General features: G+C 34.6%; 1 protein-coding gene across 5 annotated transcripts in view; it reads right to left on the reverse strand.

Moving 5' to 3' along the window:
* Positions 1-24,912, reverse strand: part of CDH7 (cadherin 7) — a 120,576-nt gene that overhangs the window by 38,493 nt on the left and 57,171 nt on the right. For 3 of the 5 annotated variants that reach the window (XM_072820850.1, XM_072820860.1, XM_072820870.1), the window contains exons 5-7: positions 18,704-18,871; positions 15,879-16,066; positions 1,013-1,266 (exon numbers count right to left, since the gene is read on the reverse strand). In XM_072820850.1, the coding sequence (XP_072676951.1) occupies positions 1,013-1,266; positions 15,879-16,066; positions 18,704-18,871 (610 nt within the window). Of the gene's footprint in view, positions 1-1,012; positions 1,267-15,878; positions 16,067-18,703; positions 18,872-24,912 lie in introns of those variants that run through there. The other 2 variants (XM_072820879.1, XM_072820886.1) reach the window with 2 other exon arrangements.

Consider the following 24,912-nt stretch of genomic DNA (forward strand, 5'->3'; position numbering starts at 1 on the left):
GCTTTTCTTAACTAAGAATCATTGTCTAAATTACAGATATTTTTCATGATACTTTGTAGTCAATGTCCAAACTTAGCTCAAAAGCATTTAGCATTGCCAGAGAGAGATTCAAACTAAAAAGCTATGGTTAGCTTGTAGGCTGAATATATCTGAATATAAAACGTTCATTGATTTTCTATTTTATCAGACTTTGTAATTGAAATCCAAAGTGTCACACTGAAAAGTTTCACTTATGAATGCAAATAAAGACGTGTAACACAAAGAAATTTCTCTGTAAAATATTCACTTAAGACATAATGTATCCTATCTATGCACACACACATACTAACACATGCATACACAAAAACATACATGTAGACCTTAGGTTGTAAATCAGAAGTAAAATGTGTGAAATTGAATGTTGTGGTATTTTGAAATGTTTACCTATCATCACTCTTTAGTCATAAAGAGATCAATTGCTTAGAAACCATGTGCCTAGTCTTGATACAGGACTATTGGTAAAACACTTGAAAAAAAGTCCTTATAGATAGTCTTATTTAGTTTTTTGTAAGTAGAAACAATAAATTAAACTATCCTATCAGAACAGACCAACAGGGAAAATGATTTATTTAAAAGCTAATCCCTAATTTAAATTGTTTATAAAATGAGTTGTCTAATATACGCATATATCCTACAACGAGGAGATGCATCGCTTCATCTTTGAACACAGTCTGCTTTGAAAGAGCTCAAGATAATTGGTTCAATAGGAACAGCAGCTCTAGCTTGTGGCTGATAATGAATGCCTAAAAATATTGCTACATAATAATGGCCTTGGATAATCACGTGAAACATTTTTGGATCAGTAAAATGTTGAGTTGTTCTGATCCTGCTTTACTTCTGCTGCTGTGACTCAATGCATACACAAAAATGGTCTTCATTTGCTATGAACCAAAAGCATCATAATACAGAAACATGAGTTGTGAATAAAGCGCACTGTTGTAAAATCGCAGAAGAGGAGAGCAATGAGATTTACCTCACAGGGCTGTTGGAAGAATCTGGGTCATGAGCTGCTACAGTGCCAATGATATTCCCAACTTGGGTAGCTTCTGACACCTCCATGGGGTACAGAGGTGAGGAAAACACGGGGGGCTCATCCACATCTTCCACAATTATCTTCACCGTTGTCGTGTCGCTGAATGGCCCCAAGCTGAGAAAGCGAGGGTCGGCATCTTTGTTTGCAGCTTCTATCCGGAGTGTGTAACTTGTTTTGGCTTCAAAATCCAGGTCCTGTAAAAGAAGTTATTAGGGAAATTAAATTACCAATAAAATAGTTAGCTAAGCAGAGCTTTTTTCATTTATGCATGTCAATAAGCACAGAAAGGACTCAGCCATGAAAATGCACCATCAGCATTCACAAATAATAAATAATAATGCCAATCGTAATCCTTGCTGCTTTTCTGGCTCACAGACAATGGTAAATGCTTCTGAGCTAACTTAATCCACTGTGCTGCTGTGCATTGCACGGGCAAATGCAAGTCTTTAGAATATCATCTGAAAGACAACTGATAAGATTGAAAACTCTTTCCAAAAGAGACATCAATATAATATCCTTCAACCATGTAATTCAACTGTACTATCCAGGGGTGTACATTAAAAAGAAAGAAAAATATAACTTTCCACTGGATTTTTCATTTAAAAGGTCATCTTTAGTGATTTCAGGGACTGCATTACAATCCCGAGCCTTTAGGCCCTCCAAAGGCAACCATACAGTTTAGGGGGGATGTGGAGTCTCTGCCCTCTGAAAATACAGCCAATTCTCAAAGAAGCACCCAGAATTTCTGTCTCCATAATTCTTCTACCCCTATGCACCATGTGTCTGTTTGTATTTGATGGTTGAGAGTTATAGTCCAAAATCTCAGTTGTGGAACTTTCAAAGAGTGATTAACACTGCCAACACTTTACTCAAAAATAGTGACCCAACTTAAACCATTTGGTAGCTTTAAAAAAGTTCTAAGAGCAATTAAATGTTGTCCTAGGAAAGCACCATCTGTGAAAAAAAAAGAGTTATATACACAATATGCTGAAGTTGTTTGTGACAATAAAATGCTTCTCTTTCTTCAAAGGATACAGAGTCACAGATTTTTATGACTTTCAATCTCAATCTCACCACTGAAAAACTGTCCCAAAATATTCCTTACATTTCAATGAGATGAAACAAAAATACTTTTTTAAAGTGAAGACATGGACTGAAATGCTATTAAAAGTAAAGCACGATTTGTGACATACTTAATTATCATTTCAACTTAATGGTTATGTAACAATAAAAGTCTTAGGGAAAAGGGGCTAAAATGTAATGTTGAGAATTGTAATTCAGCTTCATCTATTGTGTTCATGGGCATGGGTGTGCACACATGCAGGTATGTATTTATTCCAACCCACCCCAAAAGGTGTGAGGCTGACTAAAATAACACAATAATATTGTAGTTATATAAATAGAAAGTTATATATATATATATGTATACACTGTTTATGTACATAGACATTATATGTATGCATATTTAACAGTATATATATGTACTATTTATATAAAACATAACATAGGCACATAAACCCATGTAGATACGAAATATACAAATATAGATGTGTGTGTATTTGCAGATATATATTACATAAAAAAGTTTCTATGGCTCATCTCTGATTAATACTGAGGGAAAAATACACAAATCAATACTCAAAATAAGTTTACAATACTGAGATCAGGGAGCATTTACTGAAATGTTTACTGGCTTCACATCTGTCTCATCCAGTAGATTGTAAGTTCCAGACTGTTTGCTTAATTGCTAGCACTCCCAGTGCCTATTATGAATTCAGCACATAGAAGGGACTCAATAAATTCTTGTTGAATTAGAAAGAAAGAAAAAAAAAAAACTTGACCACAAATATCCAGGACACAGAGCCTTAAAATTAAACTATACCTTTGCCCTAAGGAATCCTGATGGCCAAAAGTAGGGAGTGGGGGGAAGGAAGAGTCAGGTACACTGGTTTTCTTGACCACAAAAAATTTCTTAGAATAGCGACAGGAAAATGCAGTTTTAATTCTTTCTGAGCTTTCAGATGAAGATGCAGGGGCACATGGTAGGCAGTGCCCAGTGCCCTACACATCACCTTATTAACCTTATTAAATATCACCAAATTCAGTGATATTTTTATGATGCTACCTTTTTTGTCTGTTACCTAAAAATATTTCTAGCCCAATACTTCTCAACCAAATGTGAGAATCAGAACTACCCAGAGGAGTTTTCAGTCTCCAGGATCACGCCCCGGGCGAAGGCAGGCGCTAAACCGCTGAGCCACCTGGGCTGCCCTGCCAGAGGAGTTTTCAGACACACGTATGGCCCCTTCTAAGACGATTCTGATTCAGCAGATCCAGGATGAAGTACAAACATACATATTTTCAAAAGGCTCATTGGATAATTGTCATGAAAACCCTCTTGGAATAAGGCTGACCTCTGCTTTAACATTGTCTTATACCATACACGTAGTCCAATATTTAATGTGGATATCATTAGGAAGAAAAAAGAAATTATTTACCTAAATTCACTTAAAAGACTCTAAACATACTCACAAAAAGCTTGGATATTAACCTTGTGCACTTTGTTCTTATATTACTTATAAAACTGACAGATAATGAGAGAAATCTTATTTTTATATATTATGTGTCTTTATGTATGACAGAATGTGTCTTAAAAATCTTGTTTACCATCTCCTTTTAAATCAATTCAAAGCCACTACAACTTTTTAGATATTCATTCAGGTCTATCAAAAGGGATGAGAAGTATTTCTGTATTCAAGTAAAAGTTTGACTGACATATGAAAGAAAAATTCAAAATTTGCTGCACAAATGAATGCAATTATTTTATACCAACTTTTTTTTAATGTGTCTAAAAGGCAACAACATGAGGTATAGACATCTGGATGCCACTGAGTCATAATGAAACACAGTATCACGCACGATGATTGGTTGCCTAAGAGCTATTATGAAAATAGAGCAATAAAAGAATTCATATGAAAGGCTATGAATCAAGATTACAGACAGAAGAAATTGCTACACAAAATGATTTTCAGAGCAAATCAGAATAAGGCAGACATCGAGTTTTCAAAGAGGGGTGTGGTGTGACAGATAGGGTTGTTAAACACATTGAGAGAAAGCTTTTGCAGTAGAACTTTAATTCCTATTCCTCTTTCTTATTGACTTCTATATAAGCAATATGTTCCATAACTACTAGATTTCATGAACAGAGTTTTATTTGGAAAAAAATTTAGGTAAGACAAAGTAAAGGAAGTAAAAGGAGGAAGATAAAGGTAATGTTTATTTTTTAATTTTTTTAAAGGTAATGTTTAAACAGATTCTATCCAATATTGGGACTATGTATCACAATGAGACTATATAAAATTGGAAATTAACCCAAACCCTTATTACACTGTGGCTCACAACAGCAAGCAATATGGGGGATGAATAAGAACCTGGATTCAAATGGGAGTCAAACAGACCCAAACCAGTGATACCATAGAGCTATTCTGGACCTGCAGAAGCTGTGCTTTCATCTGTCAAGTGACATGTATGTCAGACATGCTGAGAGAGAGAGAGAAGCAGCTTTTTTGGTATATTATTTCCTAGACTAGAAAATAGGGCTGTTTACATATTTTGCCATCAGAGATGATGAACTTCAGGGTTGAAAAAAAATCCCAAAAAACTATAGAGAAAAAAATGATGGTTAGCAGAGCATATGTGGGTGGGGGATGGGTGAAACAGGTGATGGGGATTAAGAGAACACTTAACTTGATGATCACTGAATAATACGTGGAGCTGTTGAATCACTATATTGCACACCTGAAACTAATATAGCACTATGTTAGCGATCCTGGAATTAAAATTAAAAAAACTTTAAAAATAAGTATTATAATCAAGGCAGGGATGAACAACCTTTTCCTGTAAGGAGATAATACTAAACAATTAGGCTTTTCATGTTGTATATTCTCTGCCACCTGTCAATGAATTAGTGTGGCCAAGTGCCAATAATGCTTCATTTACAGGCAATGAAACATAAATTCTCTACAACTTTCACGTTTCACACAACACCCATCTTCCTTCCATTTTTCTCAATCACTTCAAAATACAAAACCACCCTTAGCCCCTGAGCTGTACAGAAATAGACAGGGAGTTGTTTGTCAACCCCTGATCTAAGGAACCCAAGGTAATAAGCTTTTCCCAGACTAGATGCTTACCCTTCTTCCTGCCGTCTCTCTTACTGCAATTAAGATGAACTATTCATGATAAGTAGGACATTTTGTGTCTTCCAGTTGATATCACCATCACCTGCTGGTCCTTCTTTCCCATAATTTTGTCTTTCATTTCTCTAGTTGAAATATCATGGAGAACCACTATCACCTTCTTTATGAGTGTCCCCCTAACTTCCTTACCTAACAAATAATAAATCTTCTTTATACGAAAAGCTAACTATGAACAAGAAATTCTATACACATCTTGAATGTGCATTTAAAAAAATGCAAGGCTGGTATTATCCATCGATGTGAGAACCAAACATCAGGGAGTTCTAGTGACAGTTCAAAGTTAACCTGTGTAGTTGGCAAAGATACACTACGTGAAGACAAGGCCATGTCCACCCACCACCTATTCCCTTCCTGGTATAAAAATCAGGCTCGAAGAACAATTAAGGTCTCTTATTGTATGCCAGTATCACATTTAGGAATCTGCCCACCTAACCAATCTTATAGGTTTGCTGTAAAGTATTCCTAAATTTAAAACACCTAGAACATTGACTGAAACTGAGTAATTGCTGTATAAATATTCGCTTCTTCCTATTCTATTATTCTTAGTGCCTTTATTTCGTGCAAGATAATGAGGAAATAAAATGACACTTAAGACTATGCCTTCCTCCTCTGTTTCCCCATGACACCTAGGCCTCAGTAAAGTCAGTTTGCAATATGTGTCTTGAATTAAAACAAAACAAAATGAAACAAAAACTATCATAAAGAGTGAGGTCTGGATAGTTTGTTCCCCTCCCCCTGCCATTTTTAGCCTTTTCGATAGTAAAACCTAAGTTAAAACATAATCTTGAATCCATTTAATAGATTCACTGCACTGCATTTGTCTTTCTCCATATAGCTTGGCTTCTGGTCTATAGCCAAATGTGCTCTCATTAAGCTCAATGGCCTCCTTTTAGATCTTGCACTTTTGGGCAATGCTGGTGTTGATGTTTAGGAATTGATCCAAGTTAAACTCTTCTTTTGGAAATTGTTCATTCTGCTCTTCTAAACATGGCATGGTACCAACAGGGCTGATTAGAGAGAGAGTGTGTGCGCACATACACACACGTGCCTGTCTATATATTTAGTGTCTATGTCTAATGTGGATTTTGTACAAAAGCACTAAGATTGTTTGTCATTTTTAAAGACACTTCTTTTTCTAGAGATTCCAGCTGTCTTTTGGATCAAAGCATATTCTGCTGCTTTCAATATCTTCCCTACATGTTGATCAAACCAATAGAAATCTTTTCCTCCTAAGTAAAGGAGCTTAAATGAGGTATCTATAGAAAAAGAACCCTCAATCACAATTTTTTCCTTTACAATAATTTTACTCAAAATAAATCTACTGTACAGAATTTTAAAAGTGATCTACAACCTTGAAAAAGGTCTCTCCGCAAGAATAACTTTGTACACCTAAATACAAGAAGAATTCTAAAATTATCCCCCCATCAAGAACTTTTCAAAAGCAAAACACACCTTTATTATGTACAACTGCATTATTCCTTTGTTTTGTCCCTTCTCTGAGTTATGCCTAAGAAAGTCTTAATGTTTCCCTCTCAGCCCCTGGACTCTCATTTCTTAGAGCAGTGACTTTAGAAAACTTGTAAGTCCATTCTCTGCCCCTTTGAGATGGAAATTTTTTTTAAAAAAGGTTCTTGCCATTTTTACAGCCCAAGAATGTCTTCCTCAAGAAACAGGGAGTCATCTCTTTGAAATATCATCACCAAGGAAGAAAGGGCTGCTGTGAAGAGTAAGAGCCAACTCTGTCTGAGCCTTGCTCCAAGCTATAAAACTACCTCCTGTTGTGAAGCTACAAGAAATTTTACTTTCCCTTTAGGTAAAGTCAATCAGCACATACAGAAGCCCTGTTATCCACCCACCACCCAAATACACTCCAGCACTTAACTCGCCTGCCCTCTCTCTCACCTGAGTTGAGTTTAGACTGAATTCTGGCCTCCTTCTCCTGTGGCCACATCCTTGAAGTCTGTCTTACCCTGTTTAAATTTGTCCAGTGCAATTTTTGCCGACAGTTGCAAGTGACTTCTGCATCTTCTGAAGATTTTATTTGTCTTGAAATCTTTCGTGCATCATGAAACCTATATGTGGATTTGGGCAATAAGCTGTTTTTTATAGAGAGAAAAGGGAAAATGTGTTCCAAATTGTGTGTGTGTGTGTGTGTGTGTGTGTGTATGATTCTATATTTGGATGCACCATGTTGATGCATTAAAAATATGTAAGGACAAACAAATCATCTGAAAGTGAGCAAAATAAGTATAAGCAAATTTGGAATAAGCAAAACAAGAAAGACTTCTGGGTACCACCATGTCCAGTTTATATTTCTATGAGAGTCATTATTTTGACTTTTCAAAAAATTATGCTTTAATGCAACTCTTTATCAGGTATTTCATACAAATATTCACATTTTGCAAATAGACTACTATTTATACACAGAAAGTATCTAGTGCTCTCTAGGTAAATTGGGACCCTAACGAAGATATTATGAATAACTGCAGAAATGTTTAAAGCCTGAAATGTTAAAGTATGTCAACATATGAAGAATAAAGTAAGGATATAAATATCAGGAATAATTATTTCCATTATCTAGCCACACAAGTGTCCTCTGGCTTCCATGAGTATTAAATTAACATCTCCTAACCTAGATACTAGCAAACAGAAGCAATTAAGCAGATACAACACATCTCCATTTCCTAAGTTAAAAAAAAAAATCTAAGACCATCAACTAAATGTACATATGTTTCAGATTTTTAGTTGAACCTATCTACAAAGAGAACCATAAACTGCTAAATGAATTCCCTGTTAACAATACACATTTATATAGGCCTTAACATATGCAGGTTTTCATTCTATGAGTTTTACAATATTACCTTATTAACTGCTCACACTCATTGATTCTCACAAGATAATACTGTCAGATAACACAGTTCTTAACAGATCATTCTGACAAATCTGGAAACTGAGTCAAGGACAGATTGAGTTTTTTTTTTTTTTTTTCAGATTGAGTTTCTTGCTCATAATCACACAGGATGGTTCCAGGGTCTTTGTTTCCACAGACTAAGAAAAAACATCAGAATGAATTGGAAGCATGAATCAGGTAATCTAAAACAAGCAAAAAGAATAGTAGTGAATCTCAGGATGTTGACAAAGGAAGAAAGTAGGATCAACCATATAAAACTGATGTAGTTTATGCTGCAATGGTGAGAGAGAAATTGAGGGCTGTTATCATCAAAATGTCTACTGTCATCACGTATTATTTCAACTAGAGCACAGAATGCCTAAATCAGAAACTCCCCAGATTCTTATCCATATCTAGTTAAGTAATGTCTGGCTTTCTCTTTTAGGTACTGTTGTCTGTATGCCACTCAACAGAAATGTTCCACTATGACTTCTGTATTAATGTCCTGTGGCTGCAGTAGCAAACACCACAAATTTAGTGTCTTAAAATACATCAATTTATTGTTTTATACCATTTTGGAGTTCAGAGGTCTAAATCAAGGTGTTGGCAGGGGTGTGTTCCTTCTCAAGGCTTCAGGGAAGAATCATTCCTGCTTCTAAAAGCCACACGAGTTCTTGGCTCACAGCTTCTTCTTCCATCTTCAAAACACATCACTTCTTCCCTCTGGTTCTGTTCCCACATCCCTCATCTAAGGTCCTCATGATTAATTACACTGAGCCCAATGAGATAATCTATGAAAATCTCCCCATCTCCACCCCGTTAACTTAATCATATCTGCAAAACCCCTTTTGTCATACAGGGTCAACTACTCATAGTTTCCAGAGATTAGGACATGGGTATCTTTGAGATGCATAGCAGGGGTACACTATTCTGTGTACCACATACTCCCTGTGAATTTAGGCTTTTTTTGGTTTCATAAGCAGAAAATAGAAAACAAGCCTTGCAAATGACTATATTCTTTCCCAGTGTAACATAACAGCTCAAGCAGAGCTATTTCCCAGCATGACTAGACCCAGTGACTTCCTGTGGAAGGGCCTCACACATTTTCAGGCAACCTGAATGCAGATTATGACCCAAAGGCAGTTTAGCTTCTATTTTCCTAGGAGCCTTTACCAAAGAGCAGCTAATATTAACTTATTTTGACCCACATAATTATTTTGTGAGTAATGCAGAAACAGGAGAGAAGACTACAGCGTAAGTCAGCAGACCTGAGATTCTTTTGCCATTTCATGTATGTGTGACCCGAAGATTAAATTTTTAGTTTCTCTGGAGCACCGCTGGGACTCAAAACCTTTTTTTCTACTTTCCCAGCATCCACAGTATTTTATAGCTCCTCTCTTTTCATGTGTGTTTTTTTCCACTCACTTCTCAAACCTTCGCTGGCCTGTCTTGCTTTGATGTCTATAACGTGGCACAATGATATGCCAATTCTTGATGTCAGCTTCAAGAGACCTTGTAGCTTCGATTCTTGCCACTCTTGGAACAAGGCCAAGTTACCTACTGGAGATGAGACACATTTATACCCCCCCTTGTCCCAGCAGACAGACAGACACCTCCATAGAGGCAGACCCACCATGCTGATCAGGAGCTGGCCACTGACCCAAGTGTGAGCCTACCTCAGGTCAGCAGAAAAATCATCTGGCTGAACTTCCATCAAATTGCTAACTCACAAAATCATGATGTAAAGAAATACTGTTGTTTAAAGTAGTAGATTTTGGGGGTAATTCATTAAGTAGCAATGAATAGTTGATACAGCTATGGAGAGAAACAAAAGTTGGTGGCTTCAGTTTTTGACATCATGTGGCAGCGTATTTTGATATGATGGCAGCAGATACAGTGAAAATGAACCAAAATAGCCTCGAAATGACCAAATGAAATAGTGAGGGAGAGGTCATATCCAGACATGTGAATTTCTTTGAATTCCAGGCCCTTGGCTCTTCTAAGCATTTCCTTATTGGTTTATATTTTATCTTTATTATCTAAAATAGATTCCGGAATCCATCAGTTCCCTCCTCTACTGATAATACGTGCAATTCCTTTTCTTTATCTGAATATATTTATATTTTAGATTTCCTTTGTGGTTCAGTTACTTATAAAGTCTTTTAGAATACCTCAGTCCTGGAAAAATAAAACAATTTCCCTTCTCAGAATCTTTTCCTACCCTGCTAACTTAAACTTTTTAGTTTTACCAAGTAATGTTGAAAGCATTCTTTCCCTTACTTTATTATATTTTTTAAAGTAACCTCAATGCCCAATGTGGGGCTTGAACTCACGACCATGAGATCAAGAATTGCCTACTCCACCGACTGAGCCAGCCAGACACCCCTTTCCCTTACTTTATATACATGCGTTAGGGATATTCTCAAGTGCCCCTTTTAATTTTAATTATCATGCATATGGTAATGCCTCCCAGACCTAAGTTTGTACTCTAGACCTCTGCCTCGAGCTGCAAATCCTTACTCATGACCTCCTAGACATTATTATCCAGATACCACAGGCACTTCACACGTATTCTAAATCATAATAATCATCTGTACACTCCCATTTGAAAGGAATGGCACAATTATTCATCTAGTTACTCACACTGGAAACATTAAGTTTTGTCCTTAAATTCTCTCTTCAACTTTCTTATACAATCACTAAATCTTATCTCTTTCTTAAATATCTCTTTCTTAAATATGTCTTTCTTGGAAGCCTACCCATCGAAACTAATTCAGGAAACAACACACCATGGAAAAAGACAGAAGTAAGGAAAAAAAATTGTACATTATCTGTGACTTGTACTAAGCAAAAAAAAAAAAAAGTGATGGACTCACTGGAAAATGTCTTTGGCATATACATATCAAAGCAGAACACTGCTCTGATAACTGTCAAAATCAAAGCAAACAGAAATACTCCTAAGTGAACATGGCCTTTGCCTCTTTTATCAAGACTATCATGTGTTGACATTTATATTACTATCAACGTCCTTCAAAGAGTGTCAATTTCTTATTTCCTTTTTAAGCCCCTAAATTCTTCTCTAATCTTGGCTATTCAAACATGGCTAAGTTTATATCTTAATAAGTAGATTGCCTATATATACGCACACATGAGCATAATGATGAAAATGATATAAGGATCTACTTAAATATACACGGTAATAATGGGTTGAATAAATTGGAAAATATAATCTGAAATTCAGAAGTTAACTACAGTTACCATATTAATCTTATCACAGCCACCTTTAAAACCAAAATAATCCAAAATGTATGCCTTTTCACAGTCCAATGAGAAATGTCTTCGTTCCACTTTAAGAAATGTGCCTCCACGGCACCAGGATTAATTGAATAAAATCTTTTGAAAGAAAAACATAATGATAAGAAGACATATAAATTAGAAATGTTGTCAGTTTGATATACCTCCACCACACATCAGCAGCATTTTACGAAGTGCTGAAATAGACACTTGACTCTGGGAATTAGCTCCTCCTTATTGCAAGTAGGAAACAAAGGACACGTTTCAATAACAAGATAGTAAACCCCAGAGCTTAGAAATCCTTGTGGCAGAGTTGAAGGCTGAAAGGAAAGCATATAGTCTAACTCTTCCTGCCCCCCCAGTGAAGGCATGCGGGCCTCCTTATCAATACTTCTATAATAATGCTCTATTATTCGATGGCTTTGGCTTCATTCAGAATTTTTAAAGGTATGAATATAAGGAGATTATGAAGATAACATAGGGCTGGCCAGAAAAAAAGCTTAAATATACTATTTTGACCGTGAAAATGTGATCCTCCAAACACCATCCATATGCCAGACATGAATGTGTACTCATCCTTCACAGGAAATACATCCTGAAAATGCTCATTTTTTACTGCACTGTAACTGTATAGTAATGTATTTTATAAAAGCAAAATCCCATATTTAATCCCTACTGAGGTCTTATATTGAAAACTGAAGCACATTAGAAGACAGATTGTCATATCTCAAAGGAAAAATAGGAAATTATAGTTCCCATGTTGTAAATTATGATGCGAAAATGTAAGCAGAAAAAACTCTAGGTGTAAAGAAAGACAGTTTTCACTCACATGGGATAATATTTATGTTTACACTCTGTGAATTTGGAAGCCCTGTGCAACTGGGTATAAGGGTTATCATTAAATCATTCATAAATGGCCAAAGCAGCAGCTTGTATTCTGTTTTAACTGTGAAACACTGTATTATCATCATAATTTAAAACAATATTTAAACTATACAATCATGTTTCTAATTCTGTGAAAATACCTACAAAAACCTTTAGCCTCGGGGATTCTGGCTATTTGGGCATATTTATAAACATTTTCTATATAAGACATTGGAGCAATAATAGCATAAGTGAAGGTAATCTTTCACAATTCTGTACTTATTTTTCTCTTTCTAACATATCTTTAAAGAGATTGTTTTCTCGTTCTCTCTCTGCTTTTAGGTTCACTTAATGCAAAGCATGACATGTAAATGTTTCCAAATATGATAACAATTTGCTCAAACTGGAATAAATCTCATTATAACCATGACAGCGCATTGTTTCTGACAAAGCAATGAACTAAAGTTTTATTATACTACAGAGAGAAAATAAGTTCACGTGATAGTCAAGCATGGTCCACAGGTACAAAATAACCTATTTCCAAAAGAAATATCTATATAAACAAAGAGTGAAACTCAGTTATCCCAATGTGAAATAATATTTAGAGGCATTCACAATCATAAGAACAAATACATATGTCAACATCCTAGCAGTGCCTGGTTGTAAATGTTTTCCAATAGTTTGGAGAGACTAGAAAACCCATCAAAAAATGGATCATTTTTATGGACTGTCCATTCTATTGTTTATCTAAATGAAAATTTAAAACTATTCTAAGAACAATGGGAGAATGCTTCATTTGGTTTTCTTTAGAATTTCTTGGTTTTAGTAAGAATGCTCTGTGACTCAGGTTCAGAAATCCATTCTGGATTTCATAGATGATTCCACTATTCTCTACCTGCTCATACACATTTCCACGTGCTGTGAGGAACTTCTGGTAGCATTTTACCTGGAATGAAATCCAGAACCCCCCCTTCACTGAAATCGTAATAAATAAAACTGAAAATTAAAATCCTGCCTTGAGGACCATATGCAGTTGTTAGTTCTGACAGAGGGAATCAGAAAATCTTAAGGACAGACCTCCTTCATTCTGAATAAAACCACTCTAAAGAGGCTAATTAATCTTTTTTTAATGTTAAGCAAAAACACTTCTGAAATAGAGACTCAAGATCCTATTGGGTTCATGATGGAATATCACTTGGATTTAGGTTTAAAGACTGCCCTTAGGAGGTTAGCAGACTACACTGCTTTAAGATGGAAGATTTTAGGGGTAGTGGGCCAAGTATAGATATTCTTTTCATGAAGCCGCTGTCCTTAGATTGAAGATGAAAGTTCATAGAGCAGTTTTATGAGCTATCGTGAAGCTTAACTTACTTTTGTAGCTACTATCATGACTGAAAATTCTTGTTAATTTTAATAATCCTTTAGTGAATTCTTTTGGAATTTCTATGTATATAACCTCATTAATGATTATTTTACTGCTTCCTTTCAATTTTTTGTATCCCTCTCTCTTCTTCCCTTAGTATAAGGTAGCTTGCTTTCAACCTAGTTGGATTAATAAAGTGTTTTTGAATCTTGAACAACAATTTAAAGAAAGGGTGGATCTGAGAAGCTAGAAAAAGGTTGTGAACTCAAGAGCTATTAAAACAGTTTTAGAGTGAGCAATGATAACCATCCTTAAGATAATGCCAAGGAGAATAGAAAAAACATACAGCCAAGAGCTATTATGGATCAAGGGGGAGCAAAAGAGAAGCTAGAAATGACTTCAAAGCTTTAAGCTTAAAAAAAAAAAGTGTGCTATTTGACTGTGACCAGAATTAACAATGAATTCCCTAAAACTTTAAAAAGTAATATTCAGAAATTGAGGATAATTTTTAATCACTGAATTAAATATATCATATATATTTTTATGTACATGTTTGAATAATTTGTGCTTTCTTTATATATGAAATGCACATACATGTTCAATAAAAATCAATATATATTTTAAAATTCTAGAATATGAACAGATTGATTTCAGTTGACTCTTTGAAATCTTTGAGCAGCACTGTACCTTATTGCATTCCTTTTATTTTAGACAACAAAACAAAACATTTTGCCAACAGTTGGCCTATCCTAGTTATTAAAACTTTTTTACACAGATTGTCACCAGCTGAGCTAAAATAGCAGCTGTCCACTGGAAATAATTGCAGAAATGTTTTGTCCATTGGCCTGAAATCAAACATATGTTTTCCTGTAACAATTAAAATATAAGTTTCTTTATTGACACATGTTAATTATTGAAGAGTGTTAATTACGAAAGTTATACACCTGGATTATCAGACTGGCATAAAATTCCATTATTTAGGGGGTGGGGATTTTCACATATCCTATATTTTAGTATTTTTAAATAGTTGAGAAAATAAGACTATATTCTGCAATAATTCTTTTGTTTTTAATTTAACATTTGTCAAAAACGTCTATACAAAGCAGAGGGAATAAATAACTCATTATCCCCCATATCTAATCAGTAGTATGAGCTAATTTAAATATACCATGACAGAGTCTTCAGTTAGGATTATAGTGATTTTCTATCTCCTTTACACTTATATTTAAGGGATTATGATAAGCTTTACAACTTTTCATGCTCTGTATGAATTCTTCCAACACTTCAACTAGTATAAACTTGGAAAGGGAATAATTGATAATGTAGTAAGTTTTCAACATTTTGGTTTCTATTTCCAACTTTGCACTGTTTTCACATATATGGACTGTTTGTCTAGTTGCTAACAAAGATGTGTAGTTGATTTTAGGGTTTCCTGGAAGAGTCAACAAAGAAACACATCTCTCCACATAAGTCATTTAAAACAGTTTATCTGGGGAGGCAGATGGGCGGATGGAGTGATTGGGTGATGGACACTGAGGGGGGCACTTGACGGGGTGAGCACTGGGTGTTACACTGTATGTTGGCAAATCGAACTCCAATAAAAAACATATATATAGGGATCCCTGGGTGGTGCAGCGGTTTGGCGCCTGCCTTTGGCCCAGGGTGCGATCCTGGAGACCCGGGATCGAATCCCACGTCGGGCTCCCGGTGCATGGAGCCTGCTTCTCCCTCTGCCTATGTCTCTGCCTCTCTCCCTCTCTCTCTCTCTGTGACTATCATAAATAAATAAAAAGTAAAAAAATACATATATATATAAATAAAATAAAACAGTACATCTGTCAGTGTGCCTTGCTGTCACAGAACTACAGATAAGGGCTATGGCTTTACTCAGAGTAGACTAGTTAGGGCATTACTATAAATGTCATTCAAGATTTTCTATGATTCTGACACCTAAAAATAAATGCATAGTTTTTTGTCTTACAGTTAAAATAGTAATAGCTCCACATGGTCATTTGTTTTGACTAATACATTCTTTCATCAAAGCAAATGTGGCTTTGCCACATTAGTGGCACTAATGCCACTAATGCCATTAGTTTGGTGCTACCTTCAAGAAAACAAAAATAAGGAAAATATTACCTTTTGTATAGTAATGATTCCTTCCTGTGTATCTTTGTCAACAGAAATCTTGAAAATCCCTAATCCATCACCATCCACAATTTTGTATTCCATTTCAGCATTAGCTCCTATATCAGCATCAGCCGCTTTGATTCGGGCCACAACGGAGGCCACTGGCAATGACTCTGGGACGTTATACTGGTAAGACCCTGTAAAATTCACAACAAGAAATGAACAAACTACATGAAAGCTAACCATTAAATACTTAACTATTTGGCGGTTTGCATCACCTCCGCTTAATGTCTTTTTATATTTTACTAAAAAAGATGCTATAGCAATAGGAGATAAATGACAAGTTTCATATAGACTCAAGAAATTTCTTGGCAATTATCTAATAATAATTAACATGTGACAACAGAAACAGCCTGAAGAAAGCATGATAAGAGCCTCCGTTCCTGTATGTCATGGTGAGAAATAAGCTATTTTCAATATTAAAATAAATTTAAACTAATCATACATGAGATTAACATATAACCATTAAATCTAAGTAATTAAAATATAATTAATATAAATATTAAAAAAACAAAAACAGTATAGCTTAGGCTTCAAATGGGCAAATATGAGACTAAACAGTTCTGATTACTTATCGTTAGGATTTACATAACAGTGTCTTTTACTAAGAAAGTTTCAGAAAACTGGACAAGGGAGTTGATGAAAGACCACATTTGTCTTGTTTGAGCTCATAAATTTATCAGGAATAGGAGTTATCTCTGTGGGTTGTATGTAGAACTGATCTGGGACAACAGCCCAAGAGCAGAGGCAATACTGTTTGAACAGAAGGAAAGAAAAGGAAAATAGAAAGAGAAGCTTTTTAACTTTCTTTTGTAAAAATTCCTCTTCACCATCCTGCAAGAAAAAAAAAAAAAAAAAAAGCCTTGGAAAGCAGATGACCATGAATCATCCCTTCGAAACTAGGAAACTCCTCAGAATCATTTTTCTCTAATCATCTGTTTTTTCCTGCTTCCTCCACCTATTCCATTCCCTTCTGGTTGTTAAATGCAGTGTCTTTTCACTTCTTTGTGAAAAGAAAAGATTCTCTTTGAAGGAGCAGAAGAAGGAAAATGTATCCATATGAAAGGACCACATTTTCAGCTCAGAATTATTATTATTAGCAATTTTCTAAATTTTGTGAACAGTCACTGATTAAAAAAATAAAGACAAGATATGCTGATGACTTTTGAGTGACCCTTTTCAGACATCCAGAAGCATCCTTAGTAAACTCCAGAAACTTTAAGGATAGAATATTAACTACACATGGTAAAAAGAAATCCTGTAAAAATGAAAAACCTCATGACATATCCTTGGCTTCCCTCACTTTAATAAGTATGAGAGTATCTAATAAGCTAGAAAACCTGTCCTATACCTTAGCAAATCATGACAACTGAAATAACAAAAATTCTAAGTATCAACTCCTGTCACTCTAGGCTTAAAGAAAAATAGTTAATTTTATTATGAGCCCAATATCATTACATCATTGCTTTGCTTATTCTACAACCTTCCTCTGCTCTCCCATCGTAAGCTATCAAGAGCACAATTAAGGATAAGTTCATTTTTTTTATGAATGCTAAACTTAATTTCACACTTTATTTTGTTAGGAGGTATTACAATGTCTGTAGTAGAACTATTATAAAATATTGCATATTAAAATATGTAAAATAAAAATGAAACATCCAAAGATGAAGTATTTGCAGGAAAATACAGTGACTTTCATATTTGCAGAGAAAGCTTCCTTGACATTGTTCACTTCCAAGATCTGTTTTTGTAAGGGAGCTTAATTACTCATGACTATTGAACAAATGTTTTAGAGACATCAGAGTCTATACAATTTCCTTATTTCCCTGAGCGCTATAAAGAAATACCACATACACTTATAAAGAAGAAAGAAAAAAACCTAAAAGAGAGTGAGATGAAATGCTTTTCTATAATCAAGGCATTTCTACCTAGAATTATTTTCCCCTTTTGTCATCTAAGTCAAAAGCCATTTTGGTCACAGAAACTAAATTGAGGGCATGTGGTTTTCTGGTTCTTTGAATTGACTTCTTTTGAAACAGTGAATGTTTGCACAAGAAAGAGACGGTAAAACTGCTAAAGGAATGTTTAATGTGCATGAAGCAGTAAAAAAAAAAAAAAGTGTGGAATATAAAATGAAAAAAAGTTTAGCGCTCTTCTATTTTTAGCTTTAAAAACAAATCAATACTTTTAGGGGCACCTAGGTGGCTCAGTGGGTTGTGTCTGCCTTCTGCTCATATCATGATCCTAGGGTCCTAGGATACAGTCCTGCTTCGGGCTCTCTGCTCAGTGGGGAGGCTGCTTCTTCCTCTCCCTCTGCCTTTCCCTCTGCTGTGCTCTTTCACTCTCTCTCTCTCAAATAAATAAATAAAATCTTAAAAAAATAAATCAACACTTTTAGTGTACAGAATACATGATATGCATCTGAATGTTATAATTGGCAAAAAACCTTATAACTTACAAAGAACATCTTAGAATGAAAAGATGAATATATAAATAAACTTAATAACTGGTATTAAGAATGAGAACCAAAGAAAAAACATATTATATTGAAGACAGAAGTAATACAAAGACAGGACTGCCTCTTTTCACTTTCAATACCCTTACTATTCTACATTTCTGAATTAAAACCATCCCCCGATAAAACAAAACTATGGGAAAATGTAGTAAGATAATCACTTGTTTGAGAAATATTTGGAAAAATTTCCTTTCAAAAGACAGTTCCAGAGGTTGGCAATGAAAGTGAGGAACTTGCAGCATTAAACAAAACAGCTTACTTCGAGGAAAGCGAGGTGGGTTATCATTGACATCAGTTAGGGTCACCGTGACTGACGTGGTTCCTGAGAGTCCTCCATTTTGACCAACCATATCCTTTGCCTGAATAACAAGCAAATACTGGTCTTTAGCCTCTCTATCCATGTTTGGAAGGGCGGTCTTGATGACTCCTGTAAAATTTCAAATCCCAGTAAAACGCATCATGAATCATTGCATTTAATACTATTGAAGAACACTGATACAGGTAGCAAGTCACTCCTGAGTTCCTGCCATTTATTGTTTTATTTTAAATAGTCTTAAAGCCTATTCAAGACCAAAGGGACATAATAATTGCATATGTGATTACAAAACACATAGAATGCTGTAATATGGAAAAGCAGGGCTTCTCAATATTGGATAGAGAGGATTATCTTTCAGTTTTATGAAAATACGGTTTGGAAATACCAACTTACAAATAAATAACATGAACTCCTCACCTAGAATAATGCGCAGTCACCTGTCAGGTACATGACAATGGAACTCTCCTTCTCTTTCACCCTCTCCAACAACTTAACTCCCAGGTGATGTGATATCACTATAACCTTTCAGTTATGGTTCCTACTACCTCTTTTTGGGCAAAATGGCTGAAACAGTCCACAAAGAAAAAAATAGGAGTGATTTATGTTTAATAAGAAAAATACCATTCCAAACTATGGTTATGTTTGTGGATGCGGTTATGAGATGTAGGATGATCTCAAGCCGTATGGAAAGATCTGAGAAAAAGTATTAAAAGTATTAAAAGATGAGAACGACTATGTTAATATAAATCAGGAACACTGAAAGCATTCATGTGTTTTGTTGTTTGTTTCTAATCAATTGCACTGAATATTGATCACTCTTAGGGCTTCAGTGTATGAGAAATAGATTTCAGAGTTCCATTTTGCTCAATGGGGAAACTTGACAGAATAATTGTGGAGCAGTGAATTAGTTGTATAATTATTTAATTACTGCCTAGGTATATTAGGCAATAATATTTAATTATGGGATGAAATTTAATTTAATGTTATATGTAAATACATAAAATGATATATATATACCTATTACACTTAGTGTATGTACATAGAGGTGATATCAAATAAAAATGTATTTAATATTGATCAATATAGACCTTGGAACTAGCAATATGAGGTCATCTTTACTAATTAAATATAAATTCAGAATTCTACTTAATTATTTCTTGCAATTTCATCTTTTCCAACAAAGACTGTCTTATCTGTCCACCTAAGACCAGAGATGGAAAGATATCTAATCTATTTTATTAAACAGATTCTACTTTTTATGGGGAAGTCAATTTTAAATCCTCACTGATTCAGACCTGAGGAAGAGAAACTCTAATATCATGGACTTCTCAGTAGCAAAACCAAGTTGCTTGATAAAAGATGGCTCTTTGGGGATAAAATAATTGCAAAAAAAAACTATTTAAATTGGGATGAAAGTTCTTTCTTTCTTCATATTTATTTTTTCCCTCATGTTTAGCATAAAAATGTCATATCCTCCAAATTTATAATCTTTTAATAGCTGCCAATTTAAATCGTTTAAAGGATGATTATTCAATGTACACGTAATAAAGGTGTGCTATATGTTGCATATAATATGTGCTATATTTTATTTACAGTGTATGTTATATCAAGTATGAGCCTAGGAGAAATTATATGAGGCCTGCCCTAAACTTCATAATACTCTACAGTTTGGTAACTATTCTAGGGGTGGGAAACAGATGAGAAAAGCCTTTCAAGAGCATAGGAAAAATTTAAGCAATGTGTTATTAGTTCCCAAGATTCCAAGTTAAACAACACTCATACTGTCTTAAGTAACCATATTTTTGTTTAGTCTAAGCACTAGCTATCAAACACAAACACACCCACACACATACCCAGATCAACGACACATCAGTATTTTAAGTATTTAAATTATACCTTTTTGATTTAGGACTACTCAAATTTTTTTGTTTTAAAATATTGACTACTCTTTCTTACCGGGCAGTGTTGATACAAGCACACAGTAACTCAGGCTCAGTTAAAGTTCCCCACTGAATTCTTTTGGTGATCTACCCACTGCTTATAGTTAGTATGTGAAATATCAAGGCAACATGAAAATTGTAAGAAATAGTCACATACTAATCTGGTTTGATTGACTAGTGTCTAATAAATATTCTTACTGTCATAATGACTCCATGTGTATTTCACATTTGTTCAATACTTCTGTTAACTGTATAATACAATGAGTGCTGATCTCAGTAATAATGTTACTGAGCATAAACAGTCTTTGTCTAAGAATTCTGGTACTTACATCTAAGTCTTTGTCTAAGAATTCTGGGACTTACATCTCTCCATCTTTTTCCTTTCTTTTGTTTCTGATGTTAATAATCCTTTTGTGTAACTTCTTTTTAAAAATATATTGAGGATTGGCTCTTTTGATCACTATCATTAAATGATAAAATATTAATGAGTTTTCTTTAGAATCATTTCCTATTTGTTCAGGTTCTTTATTTTTAATGTCTGTGCATCTCATTTTTCCTTCCAATATCAAGAGGTACAAGTGAGCTTTCATCTTTATACCTTTATGATGATGGAGAGAGCCTTACTATCTCAACTAATCAGCAAGGAAAACACTGCAGCCTCATCCTCTCATGGTTTTGCTTGGTGGCATTATTTTTGTAAGGAAATACAACATTATTAAGAAAGAAGTCTGGTAGTCAAAGTTACTTATTTTTCACACCTCTAATTGTTGCTTTACAAGTGATCTTATAAATAGCACTTTTCCAAAGTAAAAGTCATCACAAAGTTTGCAAAGTAACCAGGTGGCAAAGGTAATTTCCAAATATCTCAAATATTAAACATATTTTTGACAAGAATAGAATTGGGAGAGAAATGAATTTAAATAAGGACATTCAAAAATAATAGATTTCCAGTTCCATGACTTTTGCTAGCTCTTTACTTTTAAGTAAAACTGGCTACATTTGGAAAAGAGTTCTCATGCACTGGATCTGATTTGCACTTTGCTATATATTATAAAGAAATACAGCAAATTGCTAATGCTACATCTCTAACGTGATAAAGGCCAGTCTTGTTTAGCCAGGTCCCTACAGGTCTGTGAGATTTCCATGGAAGACAACAACATTATTTAATCTCAATATCAGTCATTTTAAGCCACTTACGATGAGAAGAAGAATATATCCTATAGGTCCTTAGAAAGTAGATTAGCTCAGATTTTAAACTTCCTGAATGATAATTTTTAATAGATTATGTCACCTGACACAGTAACCCAGAACTTTCCATTATTTATAATACCCAGTCACAAAAAAGTGCTGTGCACTTTAAACATAAATTTATTATCACTATTGCTCAACAACTCTCTGGTATTTAGTCTGGGAATTATTTTCAGATGATTCTTTAATTTCCTAACAGCCACTGATTTTTTTAAGCATATTCTTTTACCATGAAACTTCTGAAGAATTTATATATATATATATATATATACACACACACATATACATATATATATAAATATATACACACATATATATATATACTAAATATACACACATATATATATATATACACTAAATGTAACAGATAAGAGCTTGTCCTGAAATCAACCCCTGTTTAGGGAACCAAACAATCACTCAGATCTTGGACTGGTCTCAGATGTCCACGCAACCACATGACCTATGTAACACAGGGCTACAGGGCTTCGTGTCGTGTGCATCTGAAACATATAGATGTACATAGTGACTCTCTTTCTATTAGTTTATATTCTTTCTAAATTTCACGTCTAAGTCTTATTTATATTTGGTCTGTTTTCCTGTAAGTGAAACAAAAAACAGAACCATAAAAAGTCAGAGAAGAACCAATAATAGCAAACATGGAAGCTTCTGGAACTCTAAACAATTTCAGAGTTGGTATCAAATATAGTATCCCTGAAGAAAGGACTCTTGGAATCTGTGAGAGGACATCTTCAGCCAGCAAGCCCAACAGGAATGAGGGTCCTCCTCCACAGAATGGAATGCATTTGAAGGGCATATTTGGGAGGGGGCTTTGTTATGAGATATTACTTATATAAAATTATGATGTAACAAGTGGTTATGTAATATATGATGCAGGTATTGTGTAGTCACACCTTTTAATGTTTAAGAACGAACTCTAAATGACAAGAGGTGTTTATCATTCAATCCATTTTTCAGGACCAGCTTCATGACCATGTGACCTGTGCAGGCACACAGGTGCCATGCTTTGTTTCTTGCCCTGTTGATACTATCCTATTAATTTTAGAAGAGAGGGTCTGCATTTCCATTTTGAACTGCAAATTATGTAGCCAGTCCTGCCATATATCAAATACTGAAACAGGGATCTGCTTCTTTGCAGGTTACAGAGTAGATGAACACCTTAGAATATCCATAAGCCTCCCAACAGTTTGTAGTCATTATGGAGATAGGTGGTGTGAAGCTTTGCAGCTCTTTTAATGTTGCCTTATCCTGCTTCTAGTGCCATTCTGTTTGCTTATTAACAACAAGTTGTTAGCATTGGCTTTTGCAGCTACTCACATTCTTATTTTATGGATGGAGAAATGAACATAGAAAATACACTTATCCTATGGTCTTTTGGCCTGTGAGTGGTGCCATAGGTGTAATATGTGATTGGAGGTTTTAGCCATGTTAGGTTCATGATGTGTGATTAATAAATGGTAATGGGTATTATTAACATTAAGAAAAAAGAAATCATAAGTTAACCTTATAGAAATGTACCTAACAGTGATTCCCTGTGCCTATTTTACAAAATCTTGGTTTAGCATATTTTCAGTACTTTTCCTATCAAAACTTTTACTTTCTTCTCAAAAACTCTTAGATTTAAAGATTCAGAAATTCATGTATTTCTCACACAGATAAAAGTCAGGCTGACACCAAGTATGAAGAATAAGTCAAACTTGATTTACACATTTCCATGCCCCTAAGGATTGAAAGCTTTCCATTTTTTTGTGAAAAAAAAATACATTTTCTTTGCAATAACACACTATCCATATTAAAAATTAGCAGAGAACAAAAATTCTCAGGATAACTCTGCACTAATGACTCTAGAAAGAGAAGTCCCAATGATTACCATAATTACAGTATGAAAAACTCTAAACAAAACAAAATAAAACTAACCAATTCATCTCCTACAATACACAATCCTTGAGATTCTGAAATTAGAATTAATTTGAAATACTAATAATGTGATCCCATGACATAGACTATTGTCCACTTGCTCAATCAGAGGCCATAATTCCACAGGACTTAAATAAAGACTATCATCTTGCCACAAAGCTAAAATCACACGCCAATCATTAGTACCAGCAAAATATTTAACCCTAGGGATTAGTACATGCTATTTCTGGACAGGTTATATAATGCAGGAATGTATAATTTGTGAGCAAATTGTCAGAAACTTGTCAATGTCTTTGGAGGCTTAAAAAGTAGATATATAAGGGAATGGGTGGGTGTCTGAATTTAGGCTTCTCAGATCTATCATTAAATCAACCACAAGTTTTACATTCATAGGATTCATATCATAAATCAAATACTTTTGTTTACTTCTCCTTCAAGACTTGCTTAATCAGAACTGTTTCTTCTCTGTTAGACTTTCCAGGTGGCTTCCAGACTCTACCCTGACTTTAACATAAAATATGCAAAGTAGTTTCTGTAAAAATTCTAATGGTGAGTTAGGATTGAATTTATTTTTCTGTTCATGCACATTACAACCACCATTCTCAAAAGACATTTAAAATATTTATCCTCCACAGTGATTTGAAATGAGTATTACCATTTATAAATATGGAAAACAGTATAAGTACCATTAAAATAATAATTTAAGGTCCCAGGCACTATCCAATAATCATGAACTTGGCTGTTTGAAGAATACTTTTCTTCATGATAAAGACAAAATTGTTACAATATGGAGAAATTTTGGATTTCATGGTGGTGAAGAAAATCAGCGACATAGGCCACCCATCTTCACACTCACCTCTCTTCCCTCCACAGAGAGCCAGAAAAGCAGAATAATGTTATTTTATAACCAAGACAACAGTGTTCCAAATTATAGTCTTACTTAAACTCTTTCAGCTTAAAAGTAAAATAGAACATCTAGCCAACCAAACGCATATTCTATCCAGAAAGTCTTACAACTCATAAAAAATA

The sequence above is a fragment of the Canis lupus genome, chromosome 1 (genome assembly GCF_048164855.1).
Source record: "Canis lupus baileyi chromosome 1, mCanLup2.hap1, whole genome shotgun sequence".
In the NCBI taxonomy this organism is placed as follows: domain Eukaryota; kingdom Metazoa; phylum Chordata; class Mammalia; order Carnivora; family Canidae; genus Canis; species Canis lupus.